The sequence below is a fragment of the Branchiostoma lanceolatum genome, chromosome 7, assembly GCF_035083965.1.
Source record: "Branchiostoma lanceolatum isolate klBraLanc5 chromosome 7, klBraLanc5.hap2, whole genome shotgun sequence".
Taxonomy (NCBI): Eukaryota; Metazoa; Chordata; class Leptocardii; order Amphioxiformes; family Branchiostomatidae; genus Branchiostoma; species Branchiostoma lanceolatum.
The window spans coordinates 12535874-12557395 of record NC_089728.1 but is presented as its reverse complement, the minus strand read 5'-3'; the positions used below and the strand labels follow the sequence as shown (position 1 = coordinate 12557395).

The window sequence follows — 21522 nt, the reverse complement described above, 5'->3', positions numbered from 1 at the left end:
TCCTGAAGATGAGCTACTGTCCTTTAAACGTCTTGTTATATTTTCTCTGTCAGTTTAGGTATCAGATGGTTTAGTTTGCGGTGCCCACACTGTAAGGAATTTACAGACGTTAAGACTGTCAAGTGGCACATTCCTCCAGGCGGTTGCAATACACTATACCCGTCAGTATTAGACGACGATGCAAAAAAAAATGAATTCTGTAACTGTACAGTCACAAAGAGTCATAGTTTGATTTTGAAAGGGATAGAAGCGAAATAGTCCGAGGATTGTTGTTTTTTAGAATTCATGTTGTGGTGTCCTGAGAACTTCACTTCTTTACATTTAAGTTATTCAAGTCAGCCTTATATATATGTAATATGAACACATACGATGTATGGGTGTGAGCATGAAAAATTACACAATAATCTAGTCTCGCCCGACACCCGAGGCGAGGTAAGTTGAAAGACCAGGTAGCCCAGGTGTGACGAGTTGAATACGGATAGAATTACACAGCTCCCTACCCTCACTCTCCTGTTGTGTTTTTAACAAGCCAAAACATGGCCGCCGCGTCACGATGTTTCCTTGTCGTCCTGACGGCGTGTGCTGGCGGTGTTCCCGTACAAACCGCCACGATACCCACCACTACTTCGGTTCAGGACAAGGTGAGTACTTGTAAGGTTTGAAAATCGCGAAGATCAATACAACAAACTGTTGCGCCAGTATTGGTTAATTGGCCAGGGAAAAACTTGACCTGAAACATTCCTAACACACTATCGCGACATTATATCAGGTATAGCTTCATTGAGAGTGTACCAGACCATGAGTCAGGTTTATATGTCCCCTTGTACTAGTTTTTATTTGTTGTAACCATTAGTGTTGTTTGTTACTTAAGGGATTTGCCCCGACAAGGAAATGGACATGTTCATAGTTGGGGAACGACAAGTCAACTTCCTGTATCTTTGGATTGGTCGAATTTCAAGCTTTCTTTGGAAGTTGATGAATTTTTGTGTGTTATATCCCTTATATTAACCATTATGTGTACGATATGCAGTCTTAGTTTGAAATAGAACACTACAGAATTCACATTAAAATAACATAAACATACAGCGATAAGAATCATGATGCATGGTTACACTGTCTGTATTGTAAACTACACATTTGTCAACCGCGTTTAAGTACGTTATTTGTCATTTTCCTTGTCAGATCTTCAACGACACGTGCTCCAAACCACCCATCAGTGTGTCAAGTACCATGTCTCCACAGGTAAGAACGAACATACACGAATTAAGTCAACCACGAACCCGGAAGTAAAGACATACTGCATGCGTTCAAACCTATTTCCCGAAAGCTCCGTCGGTTCAACAAGCCTTCTTAGCCCGAACTTTCCTAACGTTAAGTGCAGTTTTTGGGCTCTTGAATTAGGTAAAATTGCCCCCAAATTCTGCAAGATGACGTCACACGACAGGTTAACTTATGGGGTGACGGTTAGCTTTAATGTTGTTATCGTAAGTTTATCTGCAGACACCACTTGAAGTGACTTTTCCACAATTTGCCCTCATGTTTTGCACTCACCCCTAATTCTTATCCAATTTGTACACATCATACAGCTTAAAGTGTCATTGACTATCTGTGCCCCTGTCCTGACAGCTTCAGACAGACATTGGATGTCAGGACATTCAATGTCTGTCTGAAGTTGTGACCTCAATACATGGAACGCGCCATAGTTGGGGGGGGGGGGGGAGGGTGTCAGTGCGTTGCTTCGTGTCAGGTCTTTTCACATTCAAGATCAATTTCGTTACATCGTAACGAGGCTGTATATGCAGGTTTTCGTTATGGTATGAATTATAATAATATGATGTCATCTCTGTTGTCATGGTCATCTCTATGTAAGTGTTGTTGATTTTTGTTGATGTTTAATTCGCTCGGTAGGACCTGGTAGGCCCTTTCAAGCTTTCAATGGAGATGAGATACTACAACGGAGACCGGCGAACAAAAACAGTCTCTTCCTCCGACTTGACGGACGGACTCGACACAAACAACCATCTGTGTGAGTGTATCATGTTTGTCACCTTTTAATATGATGTGAGAAGAAATTAAGAAAAAAATGGCTGATCTACATTTCACAGTTACGTATATATACACTTTTTGACTTTTTCATTACTCCATTCTGCTTACCATTATATCACACAATTTCTGTCGAAGTTCTTTTAGACATAAGTATGCACAAATCGAAGAAAAATATTGTGGATTTAGCCACACCATGTCATAAACACATTGATATAATGGCAATGATGATGTTGTCATCTATACATAATTCAATTGATGATATAGTGATATTGATGATGGTACGAATAGAATGTGTTGTTTCTCTCTTCAGCTAATACTAAGGCTTTTCATTGTACCACAGATAGATAGAAAGATATCGACACATGTTCAGAGTCTGTTGTAAAGGAGTATATATACATTCAGGTCACTTAAACTTCACCGTAAGGATCGCGGCGGACTCCAGCGCCCTGCCAGGGCTGGGGAAGATAGAGGAGAAAGCGTACGACTGCGTCATCAAGTTTCCCGGGGTACAGCAGGATCAATATGCACCCAATAACTTCTTTAGCTTCCAAAACGTGAGTAGATCGTATTCCATACCATGATCTGAAAATGTTTATAATACCCCTAAATCTGTATGTCTTGCAATGCATTGTTAACATATCACTATCATGCTTGAATATGCACATGTATTTGGTATGTGCAAGTTGAATGGTCTTTATTGCTTTCATGCTTTGTGAATTGTATATAACGTTACATACATTTGCACTGCATGTACGCATGGGCATGGTTGCGTAATATAAAAGCTATATAAATGCCAGATAAGTCCAGGTAATGGTTGCCTTAAACATCAAATGCCAAAAGCAATAATTACCAGACGTGCCTGACATTTATCACCTTTGGTAGATCACACTTTTTCCTGCATTTAGTTGAAATTCATAGTTCAAATGAAGCTGCCCAATATTACTGAACCGAATAAAAATTGCTTTCAAAAGTTGGGGTCAGTCATCATCAGCTTTCAACATAGCGTTTTGTAAAGCATCACCTCTGCTTGTCCCTTTCTTCAGGTGGACGGAAACAATGACTTTAACCTGGGATTCGTTGGCAACTATATGACGACAAAAGAAGAGATGGGTCCGTACGCACAGAACAGATGGGAATGTCAGGTCTCCGCTACTGGGGATGTAAATGACTTCAGGCCGTGGACTATGGTCTTAACAGTGGATTACGAAGGTATCTGTCGCTGATACGTACATACGATTCACGCGTATCAATATTAGTGAAATCCGCTGTGCGCTGCGTTTGTCAACGCGTCTAGAATGAGAGATCCAACCAAGAATCTGTAATCTGTTTGAAGCTTTTGTCTGCCTTTCAAAGCTGACAAGGTTCACAAGGTGGTCACCTTTAACACTTGTCAAATGTCTCTTCAACTACAAATCTTAGGTTATATATCATTATGATTGGAACGAAGACACCATAATACAGCCGGAAGCACTCATGCTCTGTGAACCTGTATTGACTTTGACTAAATGTTGGTCCATGATTAGCTATTGTATTGTGCATCCAGCAACAGATAGAGTTGGGCTTTTAAAGGCACCGGTGTGCGTCCAGTTTGGAGAAACATCCTGGTTGAAATGACCAGTATTTCCTCATGCCCATGCTGTATCTATCTATCTTTCATATGTTTCAGGGTGCCCTGTCGGCTATTATGGCGCAGACTGCACTGGGAGCTGCGCTTGTCAGAACGGCGGCACGTGTCACCCGTTCAACGGGGCCTGTCAATGTCCTATCGGCTGGACTGGGCCTGCCTGCGACATAGGTTCGTTTTGAGACTGCATTTCACCTTCACTATCATAGATCATATATGGTACTGTCATTAAAGCTTTGGAAAGACAGTTTGATGGGTGGGTATCATGAAATAATGATTGCCATAAAGCACAAGCTAAGAAAACATCTTATCATTGGAAGAAGTAACGTTGCAAAAAGGTGACAGACTATTTAACGACACGACCCTTGTTAACAACTTCGCTAACAACTTTGCACATTTATGGAGTAACCGGTCATAGAGACTACTTACAGGAAACTAGATTACAGTTGTATAGATGTAGCCTGAGTATCATCCTGTTTTAGTTCCAGGCTCTTCTGTGAAGGCAGAGCCTGAAACCAAACAGAATGATACTCAATCTAGTATACATGTACGTCCTATGCTATTTTCCACACGTTGTTGCTGTTGGCTTTATTGACTGATACGGAAATTAAATGATGTCATTGGTTACAGTTGACAGAAGAGTAACAGTTAGGATAGAGCCTACGTACACACTCTACATCACGGAGAGCGCCACGCTGGTCTGCGAAGTGGTGAACCTGGGAAACAGGACGGTGACGTGGCGATTCGGAGATGACGAGCTGAAGCGGAATTACTCGGTAGTTCAGCATCCCACACACATCGAAAGGTAGGCCTACAGAAATAGTTACGCTATTGGTGTATGTTTGCGTAAGAAATATGATATCAATATATCAGGATGGTCTCCGTTGTAAGTGCCAGTGAAATAATGTTTCTATGAACTAACGGACACAGTCGCAACTTTAGAGACATACAGCAACAATAACACCAGGTTTCAATGTTGCAGTATTAACTGCAAGATCTTCTGATTTACCTCTGCCATTAATTTTCATGAATTGCACGTATTGAATATATAGATTTTTGTATACATGTATGTGCAATAAACATATATCGGTATATTCCTTACGTCACTCTATTTTTGTCTTCCTACCCTTTTAGTCGGGTCTTTATCAGTAACATAACTGATGCAGACAATGGGGTGTACACATGTGAGGCACTAAGTCCAGACGGGAGCGCTGTCTCTGACGCAGCGAGACTGGATGTTACAGGTGGGCGATAACGTCATATTGAGCGCTTGTCTTGTGAAATTATTACCAGACCTACCTGACATTTACCACTTGAAGTAAATCCCACTTTTCATCACCAATCCGGCGTGTCAATCAACATAGGGGACACTGGACCAAAAATATAGCTAATGGACTGTTTATACCAAATATTAGATTTTTCTTATCTGTGTTATGACGATGCCCCAAATGCATATATATACTGCTGTCGCGCCGCGTGCCTGCGAAGCTGGTCTGTTAAGCGCGTATATGTCGAAGGGCGGTTATAACGGCTGTATAGACAGGCCAAAACGATACTTCACTCCCTTAGGGTGAAGTAACAAATGACGTTTATCATCTCATAGTTCACTGTTATTTTCAGAATGCACCCGTGGTTTGTGGGGAGTGAACTGCGAGCTGCCCTGTGCCTGCTCCAGTAACTCTGTGGACTGTCATCGCTACAATAGATGTGTGTGTAGAGCGGGGTGGACCGGAGACACTTGTGGTAACTACAATCTTTACAGTGTAAATATAGAGATTAAGGTGTGGCGATGCGATCTAAAGCTTACATAGAATACAGATATGTTGAAAAATTTCGTGCTGGAATTCTGTTTGTCAAAGAAGTCTTCCTTATCATCAGCCATGGCTTGTTGACATATACTGAAGCAGTGGCTGCGTGATCACTCCTTGGTTGCCGTTCTTTCCCCCAAAACAGAGACTACATTACCACCACCGACAGGGACCACACCGCAGGCACCAACAGTTCAGAACACACCGACCCCACCTGAAGAAAACTCCTGGACAACACCTGTAATAGTGGTGGTCCTGTTACTCGTCTTAGCTGTGGCTGCAGGCGTGGCAGTGTATTGGTTCAGAAGGCGTGCTCCACAGAAACAGTCCTTTGGTCTTTCCGAGGTAATGACATTCTTGTTCTTATCAAAACACAGCGATATGCATAGGACGTTTACTCCGGTACTGTTTGTTGCCTGAAAGCGATCAATTACATGCATCTTGCACGTTTTACAAACCCTTATAATTGTTCAATTCATACATGATACAAAATGTGAATACCATTTGCTGATTGGTGAAAAGTTGGTAGCAATCGTATCTCAGGGACGTAATAAGATACGCAATGGGCCACTGATGAAGTAGGCAGGGAAAGTTGGTGAAAAATTATGATTTTCTTCCAACAGGATCTTTTGAGACGAATCCGTCAGACCCAATGGGCAAAGGATCCTAGTGACGTCACGTTTCTGGATCAAATTGGGCAAGGCGAGTTTGGTCACGTGGTCCGGGCTCAACTGAGGGAAGGAGGGACCAGTAAAGTCTTAGCTGCGAAGGGATTACGTGCAGGTCAGTGTCCTCGCCTTTTCTTTACTAATCGACTTATGAAGAATTTTCACACTTTGTCCATTTGATACTGCGCCACAATGCACCCACAGAATTATAGTAAAATGGCCGTTACCGATGTTTTACAAAGATGAATGCATTTGGGGTCAAGTCAAGTCAGTCAAGGCCTTTACTTTCCTTCGAAATGCTCGTTCGGCTCACAGGGCCACTTTTCAACAAGGTCGAAGTGGGGGGGGGGGGGGGGGTATACATATTCTGTATAGTTCTCATCTATCCATTAAACGCAATCTTTATGTTCTCATCCTGTCTTATTAGACAACGTCCGAAGCACAGGAAAGTACAGTTTCGAGCGTGAACTGAAGGTTCTGCTGGACCTTACTGAAGATGGCGGCCACCCTAACATCATCCAGCTGTGCGGAGTCATCCTCTCTAAAGGTATGTGTTACATCCATCACATAAGAAGTCCATAGATGTTATTTTCCAACAAGTAATGTAGGCCATAGGTTCATGCCACGTTTTATGCACATATAAACAGAAGTATGGTCCAGAAATATGAATAGCCAAATTGCTGTTCCCCCTAGGCCTGATCTACATCCTGTTGGAGTACGTCGGTAAGAGGGACTTACAGGGACTGCTAAAAGCTGTCAACATGAAGGCAACCATCCCGTCATCCTTTGGGCGGGAGTGTCTGTCCTACGCCAGGGACATTGTGTCAGGACTCGCCTACTTGGACCGAAGCAAGGTGAGTAAAACACAACAGTCATCAGAACATCTCCCTACCATTTAACTTAACAGTATTTTCATTTGAACGTACTTAGTGCACACACTCAAAGTGCATTCTTTAACCAACAACATACAGAGAGAGTATCAACGGTCCATATATAAATACTACCGAAGGCAATGATTGTCAAGACTCGATCATTCAAAACGTTACTAAGATGACACTCAAGTGTTTTCGTCCCGTCGTTCCACCTTTTGCAAGTACAAATTTCCAAGACTCTTATTTCGTCAGATATACTGCTGTATTGATAATGAAACAAAAATCTCAACTGTTGAATACTTTGTAACAGCCACAACAGCAATGCCACATATAAAGTAGCCAGTAATGGACGAAAGCGCTGTAATTTACGTGATTTTACTTACTAGGTCGTTCATAGGGACCTGGCTGCCAGAAACGTTCTCATCTCCAACGACAACGTGGCAAAACTGTCCGACTTCGGTCTGTCTTGTGGAATCTACCGGGAGCTGTCAGAGACGAAGGTACGGCACTATCAAGGCCAGCTCTCATGAAAACGCCAAATTATTTTTTTCCACATAACAATGCACAATATCCCATACGGACTACGCATTCATCAATATTAACATTGTTGCTTATATCGATATATCTTTATTGTGGCTTGGCATAAACACACTTGCCTAGCTACATAAAGTCAACTTTTAATTCTTACTCATTTTGAAATATTGTCCACTAAAGTTTTCAATTCAGTGGAAACAGGGCGATTTACCAACAGACACCTTATGACCTCTGGTACACCCTGTTCTTGTGTTCAGAATGAAGACCCCCTCCCCTGGAGATGGATGGCCCCAGAGTGTCTGCGTTATGATGATGAGTTTTCCAGCAAGAGTGACGTGTGAGTTAACATTGATGTCACGACATTGAACGTGTGTGCACATTGCACATGAAAATATTCCCACATAACGATATTTCACTGGTCGTTAACAACACATGCATAGCAGAAATAATTTGAAATTCAACATAGCTTTATCAATTGTAATTCTGCACGACGTGCTGTTTCTTGAACGTCTGGAATATTACTCGCATGTCTCTTATAATACAGCGTCAGAGTATCAATCTCTCTTGCAGCTGGTCCTTTGGCATCGTGCTGTGGGAGATGGCGACCCTGGGCGCCACGCCCTACCCGTACATTACTTCCCAACACAAGCTGCTGCGGTACCTCATCAGGAACCAGGAGCGTATGGCGCAGCCCTCCAGGTGCAGCGACGCAGTGTAGGTCCTACATACCATATTCTTACCATATTATAATCCTCACTACACTCTTATGCTAAGGAGAAGAAATGGATCAACTACCCTTGGTATTGAGAAAATTGAGAAGCTTTTAGAGATGTGAATCAGGAGCTGTCTTGCTGTTAACCCCTTATGGATGATTACAGAGGTCCTAGCTTTAATTTTACTTTTTCTGTTTGTTTTTCGCTCTTGGTTCTTAGTTGATACGTTTAAGTTGTAAATGTTACCTACGACTGCCATAACCTTCATGTTACCTTCTCTTACTACGGATCATGCTGTGCGTCCTGATCAGAACGCACTACACATGCAATGCTAAAACTATTCCTAAATCAATTTATAAACAGGTACCAGGTCATGCTGTCCTGTTGGCAGGAGAGCCCAAACAACCGACCCGCCGCCGTCTCTCTAGAAGGTATCTTTAGCGGCATGCTGGCAATGAACAAGGTATGTTGTTCTTAAAAAATCATAATCCCCTTGTCTTCCACCACACCTTCCCATGGCAATATGAATAATAAAAAATCTTCTCAAGTAAGGTGAACAGCACCAGACTTGGATATTGCATGCAATTGGTTCTTTCAATGGACGACAAAATTTAACAAAGCTTTGCTTTTGTTAATCATGTGGATTGCATTGGAGATATGGGTGTCAAAGTCATATAAAATTCAACCAAGTTCGTGACTGTGTTTTTTTTCTTCAGGAAATCTTCAAACCGAGTATCTACGCAGAGGACATGCTGTAGATCAATTAAATTTATGGAAATTAGGAGTCCCATTCTAGTTGCACGATAAATGGATAGGTAAATAGCAAGAAAATGGAAGTTTTCCTGTTGTGTAATGATGTGTACAAATGGGCTTAATATCTGTGGACCAAATAAGAATCTCTTGCAAAATGCCTGAGCATAAACTAAGATGGGTGAGCAGAGAAAGAAAATATGTCTTGTTTCAGTTAAGCTAATATCATAAGCTTATTAGATATAAGTTAATATCTTCCACTGGTATTCCTGTTGGAAGTAAAAATGTGGAGTTATAATAATACACGGCTTATTGTATGTTGGGGTGATCTTGTGCCCTCACCAGTGGGACTGGAGTTTGTTATGTCTATATAACCTCCTTGGTTATATGTATTACAATTTCTATGTCACTATATGTTTATGTCTTTCTTATTTTTAGCTTCCACACATTTAATGCATATCTAATCATCCAGTGTAACAATTAACAAGATATGTAACAAACTTAATGTTCCCAGACAAAATATTCTCAGTGTCAACTCAAAGATTGGGAGTGGGCAAGTTTCTATTATATATCCTTACATATGTATTGTGCAGTCTTTTATGTCCAGCATGTAAACATGCCATAGAAACAAAAACATTATTGTGTGTAGAGCAGCGTTTATTGTTCATCGTGGTCTGTCTTTCCACCATCATGATGCCTATAATGTACATGACGTTTGTTGCATTTTTCTTTGAACCATGTCTAATATCTGGTTACTTTGTAACAGCAATATATCATAGCAGAGCTACAATAAAAGGTCTTTGGGGAAAGCTTCATTCCTCTTCCACCAGTTATAGCTTTGATACTTTAAACGATCTTATTGACAAGAAAGCTGGAGAGAGGAGCTCTCAAGATTATCCTTTAGCCCTCCGGGATCAATTGGCACTTTTCAGCCCAATCTTACTTATCGTCCCAAGACCTACCAGAAACGAATTATTATACTGATACGGTACCTATACAGGAAAAAACAAATTAACTTTTGTTGCTCATTCCTTCAACAGCATCAGAACTGCTGTGGCTTACTGTTTGGCTCAAGCAGTAATGCACATGCCAGAGAAGGAAGACATGGTGAGATTTGGCCTGTTCAGCCGCCTGCTTTACAGTTTAAACAAAGTCTGCTGGTTTTCTCTGAGGTTCAGGTAGGAGGTCTGCGCCATTCTCTCCAACTCTGCCAGCTCGCTCACCGTGGGGGCCAGCTGGGCAGCATGGCCCTTGTACATCCCACCTGGAAGACACAGAAGAATTTTGGAATAAAATATCTTGGAATCAACAACACAGAGCGATTGGTTTTGTGTAAAGGCAAAAACATACAGCTGTCTATTAGGCAGTATTTGACACTTCTCAAGGCACACTTTCTTATTTTGTACATCATGTACAGTTTGTACATTTTTCTTCTCGCTTTCATTTTACGAACACTCGCACCCTTTTCATAGCTGTTCAGACAAAGTCTAGGAAAATGTTAAGGCACACATGTACAGACATGATGCCAATTAATTTCTTTGTGCGTTTGATTTTTTAAGGTACAAATTTAGTGAGAGGTCCAGATGAAAACAGAGGGCTGCAAAAAATGCTTGTATTCAACTACATTTACTCCTGGAAGTGTGTACATTTGTACTCCCCTTCACAATGTTTTCATGTTGGTATTCCGATAACAGCAGTATCCTTCTAAATCCAAGAGTCCAAAACCAATTACAATGTAATTACATTTTGCATAATGTAACAAAGATGAAATCTCACCCCCAGCCTTCCTCTTCTGCCCGTACACCACCTTCCCGTCAAACTCATCCACGGGGACCTTCATGTCCGCCTCCACCTGCTGAATAATCACCCCCAGGTGCTCCTCGATGTCTGCCATGTACTGCGGCTCATCAAACCAGATGGCACAGCCACCCTGGCTCGTCAGCCTGGTGTTGTAACAGCCCCTCCCCCTGCTGGGGCAGCCGTGGTACCACACCTACTTATAACAGAAAATACTGGTTACAACACATAACTTACACTTGTTAGAACAGACAACAATGTCTGTCATGTTGGAAACCATGGTAGCAAACCTGAATGGTTCTAACACAAAAATATAGTAGTAACAACAACAACAAAAAACACTGATTATATTACAACACACCACTATGTCTATTTCCTTTTTTCTTGTATAAAACAGTGACTGTCATGGCAAACACAATAGTTACCCACATTAGGATTAAGTTCGGAAATGTTTTTCAAAAACCTACCTTTTCCTTAACAGTGGACACAAAACTGATGGCGAGACCCATTCTGCAAAGAAGAGCAAATACCACAATTATTCTTAATAATGAATGATATTTGACAAAGACAGAAAGGCTGAGACCTCATAGTCAAAACATTGTCAGAGAAGAGGTAATTAAAGTCACTTATACCTATCAGCTCTGCCAACACGGCCAATTCTGTGCACATAGTTCTGCTTCTCATCAGAAGGGGGTAGAGTAACATTGATAACTGTGTGGTAAAATGAGGTATTGTATGTGTTAGATAACCTGCATATATCTGATACAGGTCATCCAAAATGACACTTTAGAAAAAAAAATGTCTTGACTTATACAATCCATCCATCCATTGAACTGCATACAAACATGTGGACAGCTGTAGCCACACCTAGCTATAGGGTTGTGGTCTTATTTCACTTCAATTCAGCAAGTTGCCAAACAGATGTCTGTTAAAAATCCATTTGAATTTGTCAAGGTCTATAGACTTGAATGTTTGACAGCTGCCACTCACCATATGGAATCCCTTTGACATCCAGACCTCGAGCTGCAACATCAGTGCAGATCAAGAAACGCACTTTACGGTCCTGTAACGACATAAAAAAATGTACAATGCACTCAAAGCTAAGCTAAATCTACAGTGCAGAGACTCAAAATCCTAAAAAAGCTTCTTCACGACAAACAACAGAACGTGGCACAGAGGTTTGACATTATTAGGAAGTGATGTGGTACAAAAATGTCAATGTGAGTAAATATCATAATTCCTGACTTTAAACATTTGTAAATTTTTCTTCCTTTCCGGTGGCTTTCTGTCCCCATGGAGACAAACACAGGAGAACTGGTGGCCGGAACTGTTGGGTCCTGTCAGGGGAAAATATAAAAAGGTCTTAAACTCATCATGGTTATACTTATAGAAAATATGTTGTTACTCCATGGGAAACCATACATATCAACTACACACCTTAATTTTGCAGGAGCATTACAACAGATAGATTTTTTGGTCTTTTGCTTTTTCTTGTAGTTATACATAGTCGAGTAATTGGACATTTTCATTTGGGACCCATGACGTGTTGATATTCCATGTAGTAGCATTACTTTTCCTTTTTGGCGTACAAACTACTTAACTTGGTGTTGCCTTAGAAGATTCAAAAGGTGGCGTCGCGTGGCGCAAGTGGTAGAGCGCGCGGCTGTCAAACAATGGGACCCGGAATCTAATCCCAAGTTGTGCCCAGAGACATGTCCGAACTTGTGCCCAGACGTTGTGCCCTTGGGAAAGGCACTTAACACGACTTTCCTCACTTCACTCAGGTGTAAATGAGTACCTAGCTCATCTAGGGTTAGGGACATTCCTCAGATAGGACGTTAAATGGAGGTCCCGTGTTTGAGGAGAATCACACCTTGAGCACGTAAAAGAACCCGCCACATCTTTCGAAAAAGAGTAGAGGCATGCCCCGGTGTGAGTGGATCAAAAACATTCCGGCCTAAATGGGGTAGGGAATTTCCCGAGCAGCCTTCGTAACCCCTGCTTCTCCTAATGGGTCAATGAAGTCATGCTTGTCTCCAGCATTGATGTTTCTGACCTAGGGCAAAGAGATGCTGCTAGAGTAAGAATTAGTTCAGTGCTTTGATTAGTGGCCTCCTAGGGCCTTGCACTGAGCGAGTTCGTTCAAAAATGAAAAAGATTAAAAAAATAAAGATAAAAAAAATAAATAAAAAATTATCATGAAGCCAAACCTCCGCCCATCCTGATAAAGTATCTCTCCATGTTGTCACAGTCCAGCTTGGTGCGACAGAAGATGATCCCCATGTCCATCTTGTGTTCCTTGATGGCCCTGACAGTGTACTCCCCCTTCAGGATCTTCACTGCCTCAGATAGGGTTTCTGGATCAAAGAAAAAGGAAGCAAAAATGCATCTCAATTCAGTTCAGCCTACATTCAGCTAAAACCCAAGTACATGACAGGTGCAAGTACTCCACTTACTACACTGCCACTGATACAGTTGCAGTAAGAATAATGGGTTTAAAAACAACGCTAAGAGAACATAAGGTACGTGCCTCTCTTCTGCTTTACATTCACATTAACAAAATTATTTACTGGACATGCCATTGAAGAATGGGACATCTCTAATACTGGACTAGAAAAGAAATAAAGAAATTCTTTCATATGTGGTTGTTGGTAAACCTTGTATGCATGAAGCTTTAATTTGCAATCTCTGATTAAAAAATAAGCAGATAGCTTTAGCTCATTTGTCCATCTGCTCTTCAATCTCATTCTGTTTTTTTTTCCAAGGAGAGGTATTCAAATGCAAAGAAACAAAAAAAGGAAATAAGTCAAGCTACGTCTACTTGGAGATTGTTGCTATGCACAAGTGTATCAGAAACCAGTTGTACCAGGAGTGTTGTTCCCAGGGTGTACATTGTCCTTATTGTGGATTCCGTCTGTTTCCACATGGTTCCTCCCACAGTGCTGCCAGTACGTGTCCCTCACTGGGTCGACCTTTGTTATCTGGAACAGGACAATTTGTGTCAAAACATATTAATCGTCAACAGTAATTCCTCCACATTTTCTTTGGCAAGATGGAGTTCGTTCTGAAGATACAGCTCGATCTATGCAAGATTATATGTATAGAGGTTTCTATATATTCCGAAATTTCCTCATAACAACAATGTACCAAAGTCACTATGTAAAAGACAATAATGAACCAAAGACTGATTCACAAATATACAAAGATTACTTTAGAATATTCATGTGGTTCTGAATCTGTTAGTGTTACATGCAGTCCATAGTTCTGTTACTACTATAATTGTTATATACTGTGGGTCTGTTGCTGTTAATATACACAGTTAGTACTTACCACAGCATGCACAGTTTCTGGCACACTGTCCTCCCCTTTCAGATCCACCCACACTGGGAAATACATCAGCTTTTCCTGTAGGAACAAACAAACACATGTTCACCTGACCAGATACAAGAAGAGGCTGATGAAGTTGATGAATGAGAAAAAGGTTCTCTTCATGAATCATATATACTTACAGCCATCTTTTTCACATCAAAGGAATGCAGGGTTGCAGAGCACACAATCATCTGCAAATAGGGAACAAAGAAAACACCACAAAGTCACAACTTTTCTTCCTAGACAAGAACAATATTTGACCATCTTATATATAATTATGTACCAATTGTCACACAATTAGGGAAAATGCATTGAATACCTTAAGACACTTCTGCTATAATAAGAACATTAGGGGTAGGAACTATATTTTCACAGAATGTCAGTGTTCAGAAATTTTTAATTTGCATGACAATACAGCGTGTACAGCTCTATGTATGCTGACAAGAATTGCACTCATATAAGATTCTGTAATGGCCAAACAGTATAGATGCCTTTCTCTACCCACAGGTATGCATGTTATATTACATCCAACATCTTGTCACACAAAGGCCTTTAATGTCTACTTATTATTATATACAAGATGTATTTTAAGTACAAAGAAATTAAGATACAGTCAAGCAAATGAATAGAAAGTCTTTTGATTTTACCTGGAGCCTTTTGCCATCTGCAAACACCTTAGTCATGGAGTCGTGCAGGCGCTGGATAAACTGGCCATAGCCTGCAGAGAGGAGGCCATCCTGGAAAAGGACATTCATAACTGTTACAGGTCTTTATGTCCAGCAAATTTTAGATTCCTCAGAAATGAAGCATCATGATATGCATACAGTTAAAATTTGGATATTTGTATATAATAAGAGTACTTACACATTCATCCAGAACAAAGAATCGCACCTGAGAGAAAAAAAATCATGGTCAATTTCATATTGATATCAGTCTAACATGACTGTGCTTTCAAAACTACATTATTCTAGTTTAAGCATTTGCCTACTACCAGTAGTGGTATTTTGAAGAAATAATAAAGATATAATATCAAATTGTCATCTTGTTACAAAAATCATAGTAGGAACTTTACTTTTTTAATCCTACGTAACACAACACAACAGAACTCAATACAACAAATCACAGCAAAACACAACACACTATATTATTAGATAAAATGCACTTTTACAGCATATATAAATCACACCCGTGATAGTTTGTAACATTCTCCGTACTTGAGAGAGGAGCAGCTTGCCGGTGGAGATGAGTTCCTCCAGCCGACCAGGTGTTCCCACTACAATATCAACCTGGACAGGGGAAAGATTTAGCGTTAAAAAAATGCCACAGAATGCATCACAAATGTTGTACAAAGGCTGTAGGGGTACACTAGATTGATATGGAAATGTTGCTGCTAGCCTGACTAAATCTAGCTTCTGCTCAAGCAGCCCTTCCACTTGTGGAGGCCCAATCATCCCTGACTGTGAGAAATTGTGTAACACATGCTAGTGTTGCCGCATGCTAAAAGTACAACAGGCACTACACATGAAACTTACGCCACTGTCCAAGATTTGCAGTTGGTCTCTTACAGGTACACCTCCGATAATGAGAAGTTCTCTAGATTTAGAATGGGGGAAGAAAGAAACACATTTTGTAAATCCAAGTGCACAAAATATCACTTAAATCGCATATTACAGTGATATACTGCTGGTTATACTGTAAAATAAAAACATCACAAGGAAAATCCATTACAATAAGCACAAATATATTCTGACCTCCATTCCTTGTGCTACATATGAAACTTGAAGGTTTGGTGTTATATAAGCCCAATGGCATGTGGGCTAGGCAATTATTTTGCATTACACAATCCAATATTCATTCCTTCTTTCATCATATACAGTATTCATTTGCTTATTCATTCGTTCATAATATATTCAGAACTGATTCATTCATTCATTCAATCATTCATTCATTTTTTGAACGACTGAATAATGCATTTCACACATAGAGGGTGTCTCTTCAAATTTTATCCTTTTGTAATAGATTGAGTCTATACTGCATAATTTTAATCTTCATCATACACACTGTATTTTTAAGGAAGTACATCCCACAAAGGACCTGTAATATCCAAATTCAATAACTGTCACAATGTTGTAGAGATGTGAAAGTTTATGCCTACCTTATTGGTGGGTCATTGATGTGTTTTTTGAACATCTTGACATTGTTTAGTGTCTAGGAAAGAAAAAAAGAGAGACAAGTTATTATGTGTCATCCTCATTTTGGACAGCCTACTGGACTGAATTTACTTTCTTTCCAAGAATTCTTGACTTCCATAACGCACATGTACAAGTAAATCAATGATTGTTACAAAGACAGCATGGAAAAGTTATGTCAACAAAATATTTGAGATTATCAATGTACCTGTTCTGCTAGCTCTCTGGAGGGCTGTGAGAAAATAGAAAAGATTCATCACACATGGTAATTACTAAATTAGTTAAGGTACAAGATGACCAGACATAAAACGTTTCTCTACTATTCATTTCACTCTTAATTCTGATTTTCCATAAAATATTACACTGGCAAAAATACCACCAAACTGTATGATCTTGAATATGCACAGGTCAACACTGTATCTATTGAATGTAGTACAGGTTCAACTTCATTAAGACTGTTGTACTGACCTCAATGATCAGGGCCTTCGGAGCATTGGGTTGTGGCTTACTGTGAGATGATGCAACACCTCCTGTTAAGGGCATAGATAATAATAAACTTAATGATGAACGACATAGCTATTTCGCTGGTGTCATGATATTGTAAAAGACTTTAAGTTTAAGCTTCAATTACAAGAACAAAAGTTTTAACAAAATATAGCCACAGCAAAACTGTAGTTCACAAACTGCAACATAGCACATTTGTACAATGCAGTTGGTACAAATATTGGCCTTATTACATCTTGCCAATGTGCAAGCCTGCCTACAAATAATACTGTTTGCTAATGAAACCTTGCAACATTGATAACAGTGAAACCCAGGCATGTAAGGCAGCCATCTATAAGGACTATATGTAGAGCATGTAGTAAGCAAATGACAATAAGGAGTTCTAACCCTTGGCTTCACCACCAGCTGTGAAGTTTAAGAAGAGACAGAAAGGTTGTTTAATCCCTTTTAAGTCTACCCATCTGATGGGAAAGCAACATTTGTAGTTTCTTGAGACAGTGTTTAAGATCTTTGTCTTGGAGTGTGCAAACATTGTGAAGAGAGGATAGATCCAAAGAAAATCACAACTTTATGCAACCTACAGTCATTTCCATTGCAACATAATGTGGTCAACCCTTCTGTAAAAATCGAATTAATGCCTATGTATCTATATGTAGGAAAAGTCACTATGGACATAATTGGTTTTAGATTAAATGAATTCCTGAACCAGCAACAAAAAACATATACCTGTGTTAGCCGACTTGACCACACAGTCTTCAGGTGCTCTGGCCAGGCCTAAGTAGTTGCCCTTGGGAGGATGGTTGAAGGCAGTGTCTCCAAAGTTGAATTGCATTTCTCCATTCTATAACAGGGAAATTTAAGACAAACTTGAAAAATTCAATATGGACTGACCATGTAAATCAGACAAAAATATGCATATTGTAAGCTTATGTAGAACCTTCAAGCAAATGAGAAAGACTATCAAATACACATGTACAAACATTAACAAATAAATATAAATAAACATTACGTTTCCTTTCTGACGATTTGAATTTTGATGTAACATAACTAGCATTAGTTACGTGCGCGTGTTATACCAACTACAAAATAGAATACAGATTACCGGTATCTATCCAGTTTTTATCAGTGTCATAGCTGAACTATGCTACACTAGTACTATATGAAAGTAATAGTCACACTTATCATTTACCTTAAGCACTACTGCTGCAAATATGGGCTGTTTCCTCAGGTGGGGAGGGATCTCAAAAGCAATGCCAAGATCATTTCCTACAAGCAAAAATTACAGGCTGAAGATATCTGAAACTGTGACCTAATCGTAAGTGTTAATGACAAAACAACACTTAGCTAGTAGCTACTTCAAACGTTACCACACTGGATAAAAATGATTTTGCTGAAAATGAATGCAAGACCAAGTTATTTTTTAAACATTTAGGATGAATCTGAACACATACACAACTACCATTCAACTTTTCGAGATATTGTCTACACACTGGACCAAGATTTTACCGTTCTTTGAATAGCTGATAGTTCCGTTGTCCAGGTCCAAGTAACATCCAATGGTGTCATTTTTACCAAAAGGCTGCAAAACAAAGTTACATTAGTGCTGGGAGGCAGAATAATATTTGAACTGAAGACACAATTATGATATATAAGAAAATTACACAATCCTTACACCTAATGTGTATTGAAAACTAACATGCATGCAAAGTACAAGTGTAGTACATAAAGTAAAAAAATATACAGATTGATTGTGTATTGTTGTATCTGTTCTTTCTTTTTACCTCTCCATAGGTGTCAAACTGACGACCAAATGACTTCTTTCCAGTTCCACCAAAGCCAAAACTGTTTTTGTCCGTGCCTGCAAGAGAGGAAAGAGCACAGATCTTCAACCATTCTCTAAAAGTTTTGCCTTATAGTAACTAAGTCCAGATGTTGGCATTAGTTAAGTTAATTAAACTAAATTCAAAAATTTGATTAAAATAATCAACATCTAATTTCATTAGTAGTGCTGAAGTATTGCTAAGAGTCTTTAGAGAAAGCTACAATATAAAAATGCAGAGATTCAGACAGTAGAGATGAGTTACATACCCAGATCCAGGGTTGCCTTGGAAGTAGAAAATCCCACTCTGCACAAGCCTTCATCAGTAACTGTAGCTTCGTAGTAGTACTTTCCTGAACAACAGTGCAGAGAGGTACATTGTAAATCACTCCATGAAACTGTGTGTACCATATTTAAACTATTATGTTTTATATTGATGTTCTACTTTAATATGCTAGTAATCATTTATATCCTGGAGAAACAACATACAACTTTATAAAGAATATAAAAAACACCTTTGTTGACCAGGCCCTTGGTTGACCGCCCTCCATGCCACTCCTTCTGTTCACGACACTGAATCAACAGTCCATCTGGGCTGACCGCCAGAGACGGACCCCGGTCGTACGGGTTGATCTGCCATTTACTGATAGCTGTAGCCATGTAAAACATCACAACATGGTTATGAATATGTGTATATTCCTTGAGTAAGTATTTGACATATTTGAATCCAAAACCTACCACACCTTATATAGACATTTGATAGTGACCATCTAACAGTACTGCTATGTACATGTAATGTTACAACTCTAACTTCTCTCATAAAATGTCATTTTCAAGTCATAGATATCACGGTAATACTTATCATAGCAAGACTTAAAGTTAAACATAGCACTACATAATATAGGGTTAATGACCTGCCCTGAGGTCGATACGGTGTGATAAGGCATGGTCGTTCCTATAACCACCGAATAAAGTGCCGAGGTCGCGAAGGAACGACCATGCCTTATCACACCGTATGGACCGAAGGAAAGCGGGTCATTAAAGTTATTATCATATAGCCATTATCCATATAGCAGTTAGTAGTACTTTGTGTTGTATTTGATTTGTGTAGTATTTGTCATAGCATGAAATATAAAAACAAAACCCCGTCATTTAATGGTAACGTTCGAACACCGGGTCCGTACAAAGTTTACAAACCTGCTTTTCGGGTCTGTATGAAGATTATAGACCCGCAAATGGAGCCTTTTGATTGGTCAACGATATATACTTATATGATAATAAGAGTTGAACCTACTAGCAGAAACTCCAGCTTTCCTGATCTTCGGATTTTGTTCATCCTTTAAAGTCTCTTGTACAACCTGGATAATTGGTATGGAGAAAGCCTGGAAGATGGATAGGCAAGCTTGTTATGCTATGAATGAACAAGAGTATAGAATTTGCATTACTTGTAATAAAATTAACTTAAATGTAAGAAATTGAAGAATTTCATTGTGATGATGATGATGATGATGTATATTATAAAAATGTAAATATGTGATCGGAAACACAAATGTTATAATTACATGCTGAAACCATATGAGAGTTGATAAACAAAAGCTTACTCCAGTTTTGCCACTGCCAGTCTCTGCTGCCTGCAACCAACAAGAGAATTATTCACCAGTCCACAATTCAGAACAGTGTAAACCAAGCTGTACTTATTACCAAAGTGCAAAACTGGCTTTGAGAAGGCTAGCTGTTTACTTCTTATACAACTAGACAAACTAACTATAGCAGCCACAGAACATGACATCATTAAACTTAAGGCCAAGCATGCCTACCATCAGGATGTCACCCCCTCCTAAGATCAGAGGAATGGACTCTGCCTGGATATCTGTTGGGAGCCTGTTGAATGATTATGATTTAACAAATTTACTTTGCAATATTTGTAATAAAAAATTACACGTAGATCATTTTATAAGTGATGAACATTGAAAGAGAGAACACTTTCGGTGTACTTGTCAATTATGTTTTCTCTTTCTTAAAAATTAACAAACAAAATCTATGAGGTTCATTCTCATCATCATTATTGGTACATTTTGTCTAACATGATGCGTAAGATGAAATTTCTTAATGATTCCATGTACTCCAATGACATGCGAAGAGACTTCGCAAGTACCTTAGATAATTAGACATATAAAAGACAAAGCAGGATAGGAAAAGGGAATTCCCGCCCTGCACCAAATATTTCCCATGTACTTACAACCAATCCATCTCCTCCACAGCCTTTGAGATCTCCGGCATAACGCCCATTTCTGGGGGATACAAAAATATTCCACAGAGAAAAAAATCAACATACACCTCAAATACATGACATCACGAGTAACCACCGCTAGTGAGCATATACTAAAATGCCACATTGGTAGAGTCCTTTTTTCGTGGATTAGAACATTAAAACCTGACGTTGCATTCGCATATGCCTTCTCTATCCGGGTTCGCCACATGGACACTTGGTTTTGCCAGCGTCCCGCTATGCACGAAAAATAGCTCGACAAATCATTTTCATACGACGCCTGCACGTCAAAATATTCTGGTAAAGCTCCGACCTGCTATGTTACACGTTACAACTTCTTGAGTACCAAGTTTCTTAAAGGAACAGGAGAAAATCGTTTTTTTTTGTGTGCAATAATCCTGAAAATTTACCCTCGAACGCCGCCATCTTGACAGGGGAGTCTCGATCTAAGTGACGTCATGACCTTTCCAGACATGCTGGATTATGCTATTTGTAGAAAGGTAGTATGTCAGACATCAACCTAAATACAATAGAAATTGTCACAAATGATGCTATATTAT

The 21522-nt window shown here is 39.6% G+C and overlaps 2 protein-coding genes across 3 annotated transcripts; one reads left to right on the top strand and one right to left on the bottom strand.

Annotated features, from left to right (window-relative positions):
• The first annotated feature begins 380 nt into the window (after positions 1-380).
• On the top strand, positions 381-9844 carry LOC136438369 (uncharacterized). The gene is made up of 18 exons (XM_066433137.1): positions 381-641; positions 1183-1242; positions 1909-2026; positions 2449-2600; positions 3090-3255; positions 3713-3841; positions 4301-4475; positions 4805-4914; positions 5291-5413; positions 5624-5823; positions 6102-6261; positions 6574-6693; positions 6840-7000; positions 7405-7518; positions 7810-7889; positions 8123-8266; positions 8629-8728; positions 8982-9844. Exons 1-18 carry the CDS (start codon positions 537-539, stop codon positions 9021-9023), a joined length of 2259 nt encoding a protein of 752 aa, XP_066289234.1. The 5' UTR covers positions 381-536; the 3' UTR covers positions 9024-9844.
• LOC136439397 (ATP-dependent RNA helicase DDX1-like) lies at positions 9652-21451 on the bottom strand. Of its 2 annotated transcripts, XM_066434816.1 has the most exons (29): positions 21373-21451; positions 20933-20984; positions 20511-20574; positions 20295-20324; positions 19988-20075; positions 19209-19343; positions 18963-19046; positions 18656-18732; positions 18381-18453; positions 18064-18140; positions 17601-17715; positions 17262-17279; positions 16839-16900; positions 16579-16602; positions 16337-16389; positions 15714-15774; positions 15396-15467; positions 15046-15072; positions 14829-14918; positions 14322-14372; positions 14143-14217; positions 13679-13793; positions 13023-13169; positions 12058-12149; positions 11803-11875; positions 11445-11523; positions 11280-11322; positions 10792-11008; positions 9652-10279 (listed from the first exon to the last, which is right to left on the bottom strand). In XM_066434816.1, the coding sequence occupies exons 1-29, from the start codon at positions 21386-21388 to the stop codon at positions 10152-10154; spliced, it is 2238 nt and encodes a 745-aa protein (XP_066290913.1). In that variant the 5' UTR covers positions 21389-21451; the 3' UTR covers positions 9652-10151. The 2 variants fall into 2 exon arrangements, with proteins under 2 accessions (XP_066290913.1, XP_066290914.1); XM_066434817.1 differs by lacking the exon at positions 17262-17279.
• Positions 21452-21522: the final 71 nt, after the last annotated feature.

Bases quoted from the DNA above. Each gene is read 5' to 3' on its own strand.
- LOC136439397 (XM_066434816.1), bottom strand. The intron at 18,454-18,655 runs GTAAAAAGAAAG...TTTGTTTTGCAG, and splicing joins AGTTTGACACCTATGGAGAG to CCTTTTGGTAAAAATGACAC. The intron at 14,218-14,321 runs GTAAGTATATAT...TTGTTCCTACAG, and splicing joins TTGATGTGAAAAAGATGGCT to GAAAAGCTGATGTATTTCCC.
- LOC136438369 (XM_066433137.1), top strand. From the start codon at position 537: ATGGCCGCCGCGTCACGATGTTTCCTTGTCGTCCTGACGGCGTGTGCT. The intron at 1,243-1,908 runs GTAAGAACGAAC...TTCGCTCGGTAG, and splicing joins CAAGTACCATGTCTCCACAG to GACCTGGTAGGCCCTTTCAA. The intron at 4,915-5,290 runs GTGGGCGATAAC...TGTTATTTTCAG, and splicing joins AGCGAGACTGGATGTTACAG to AATGCACCCGTGGTTTGTGG.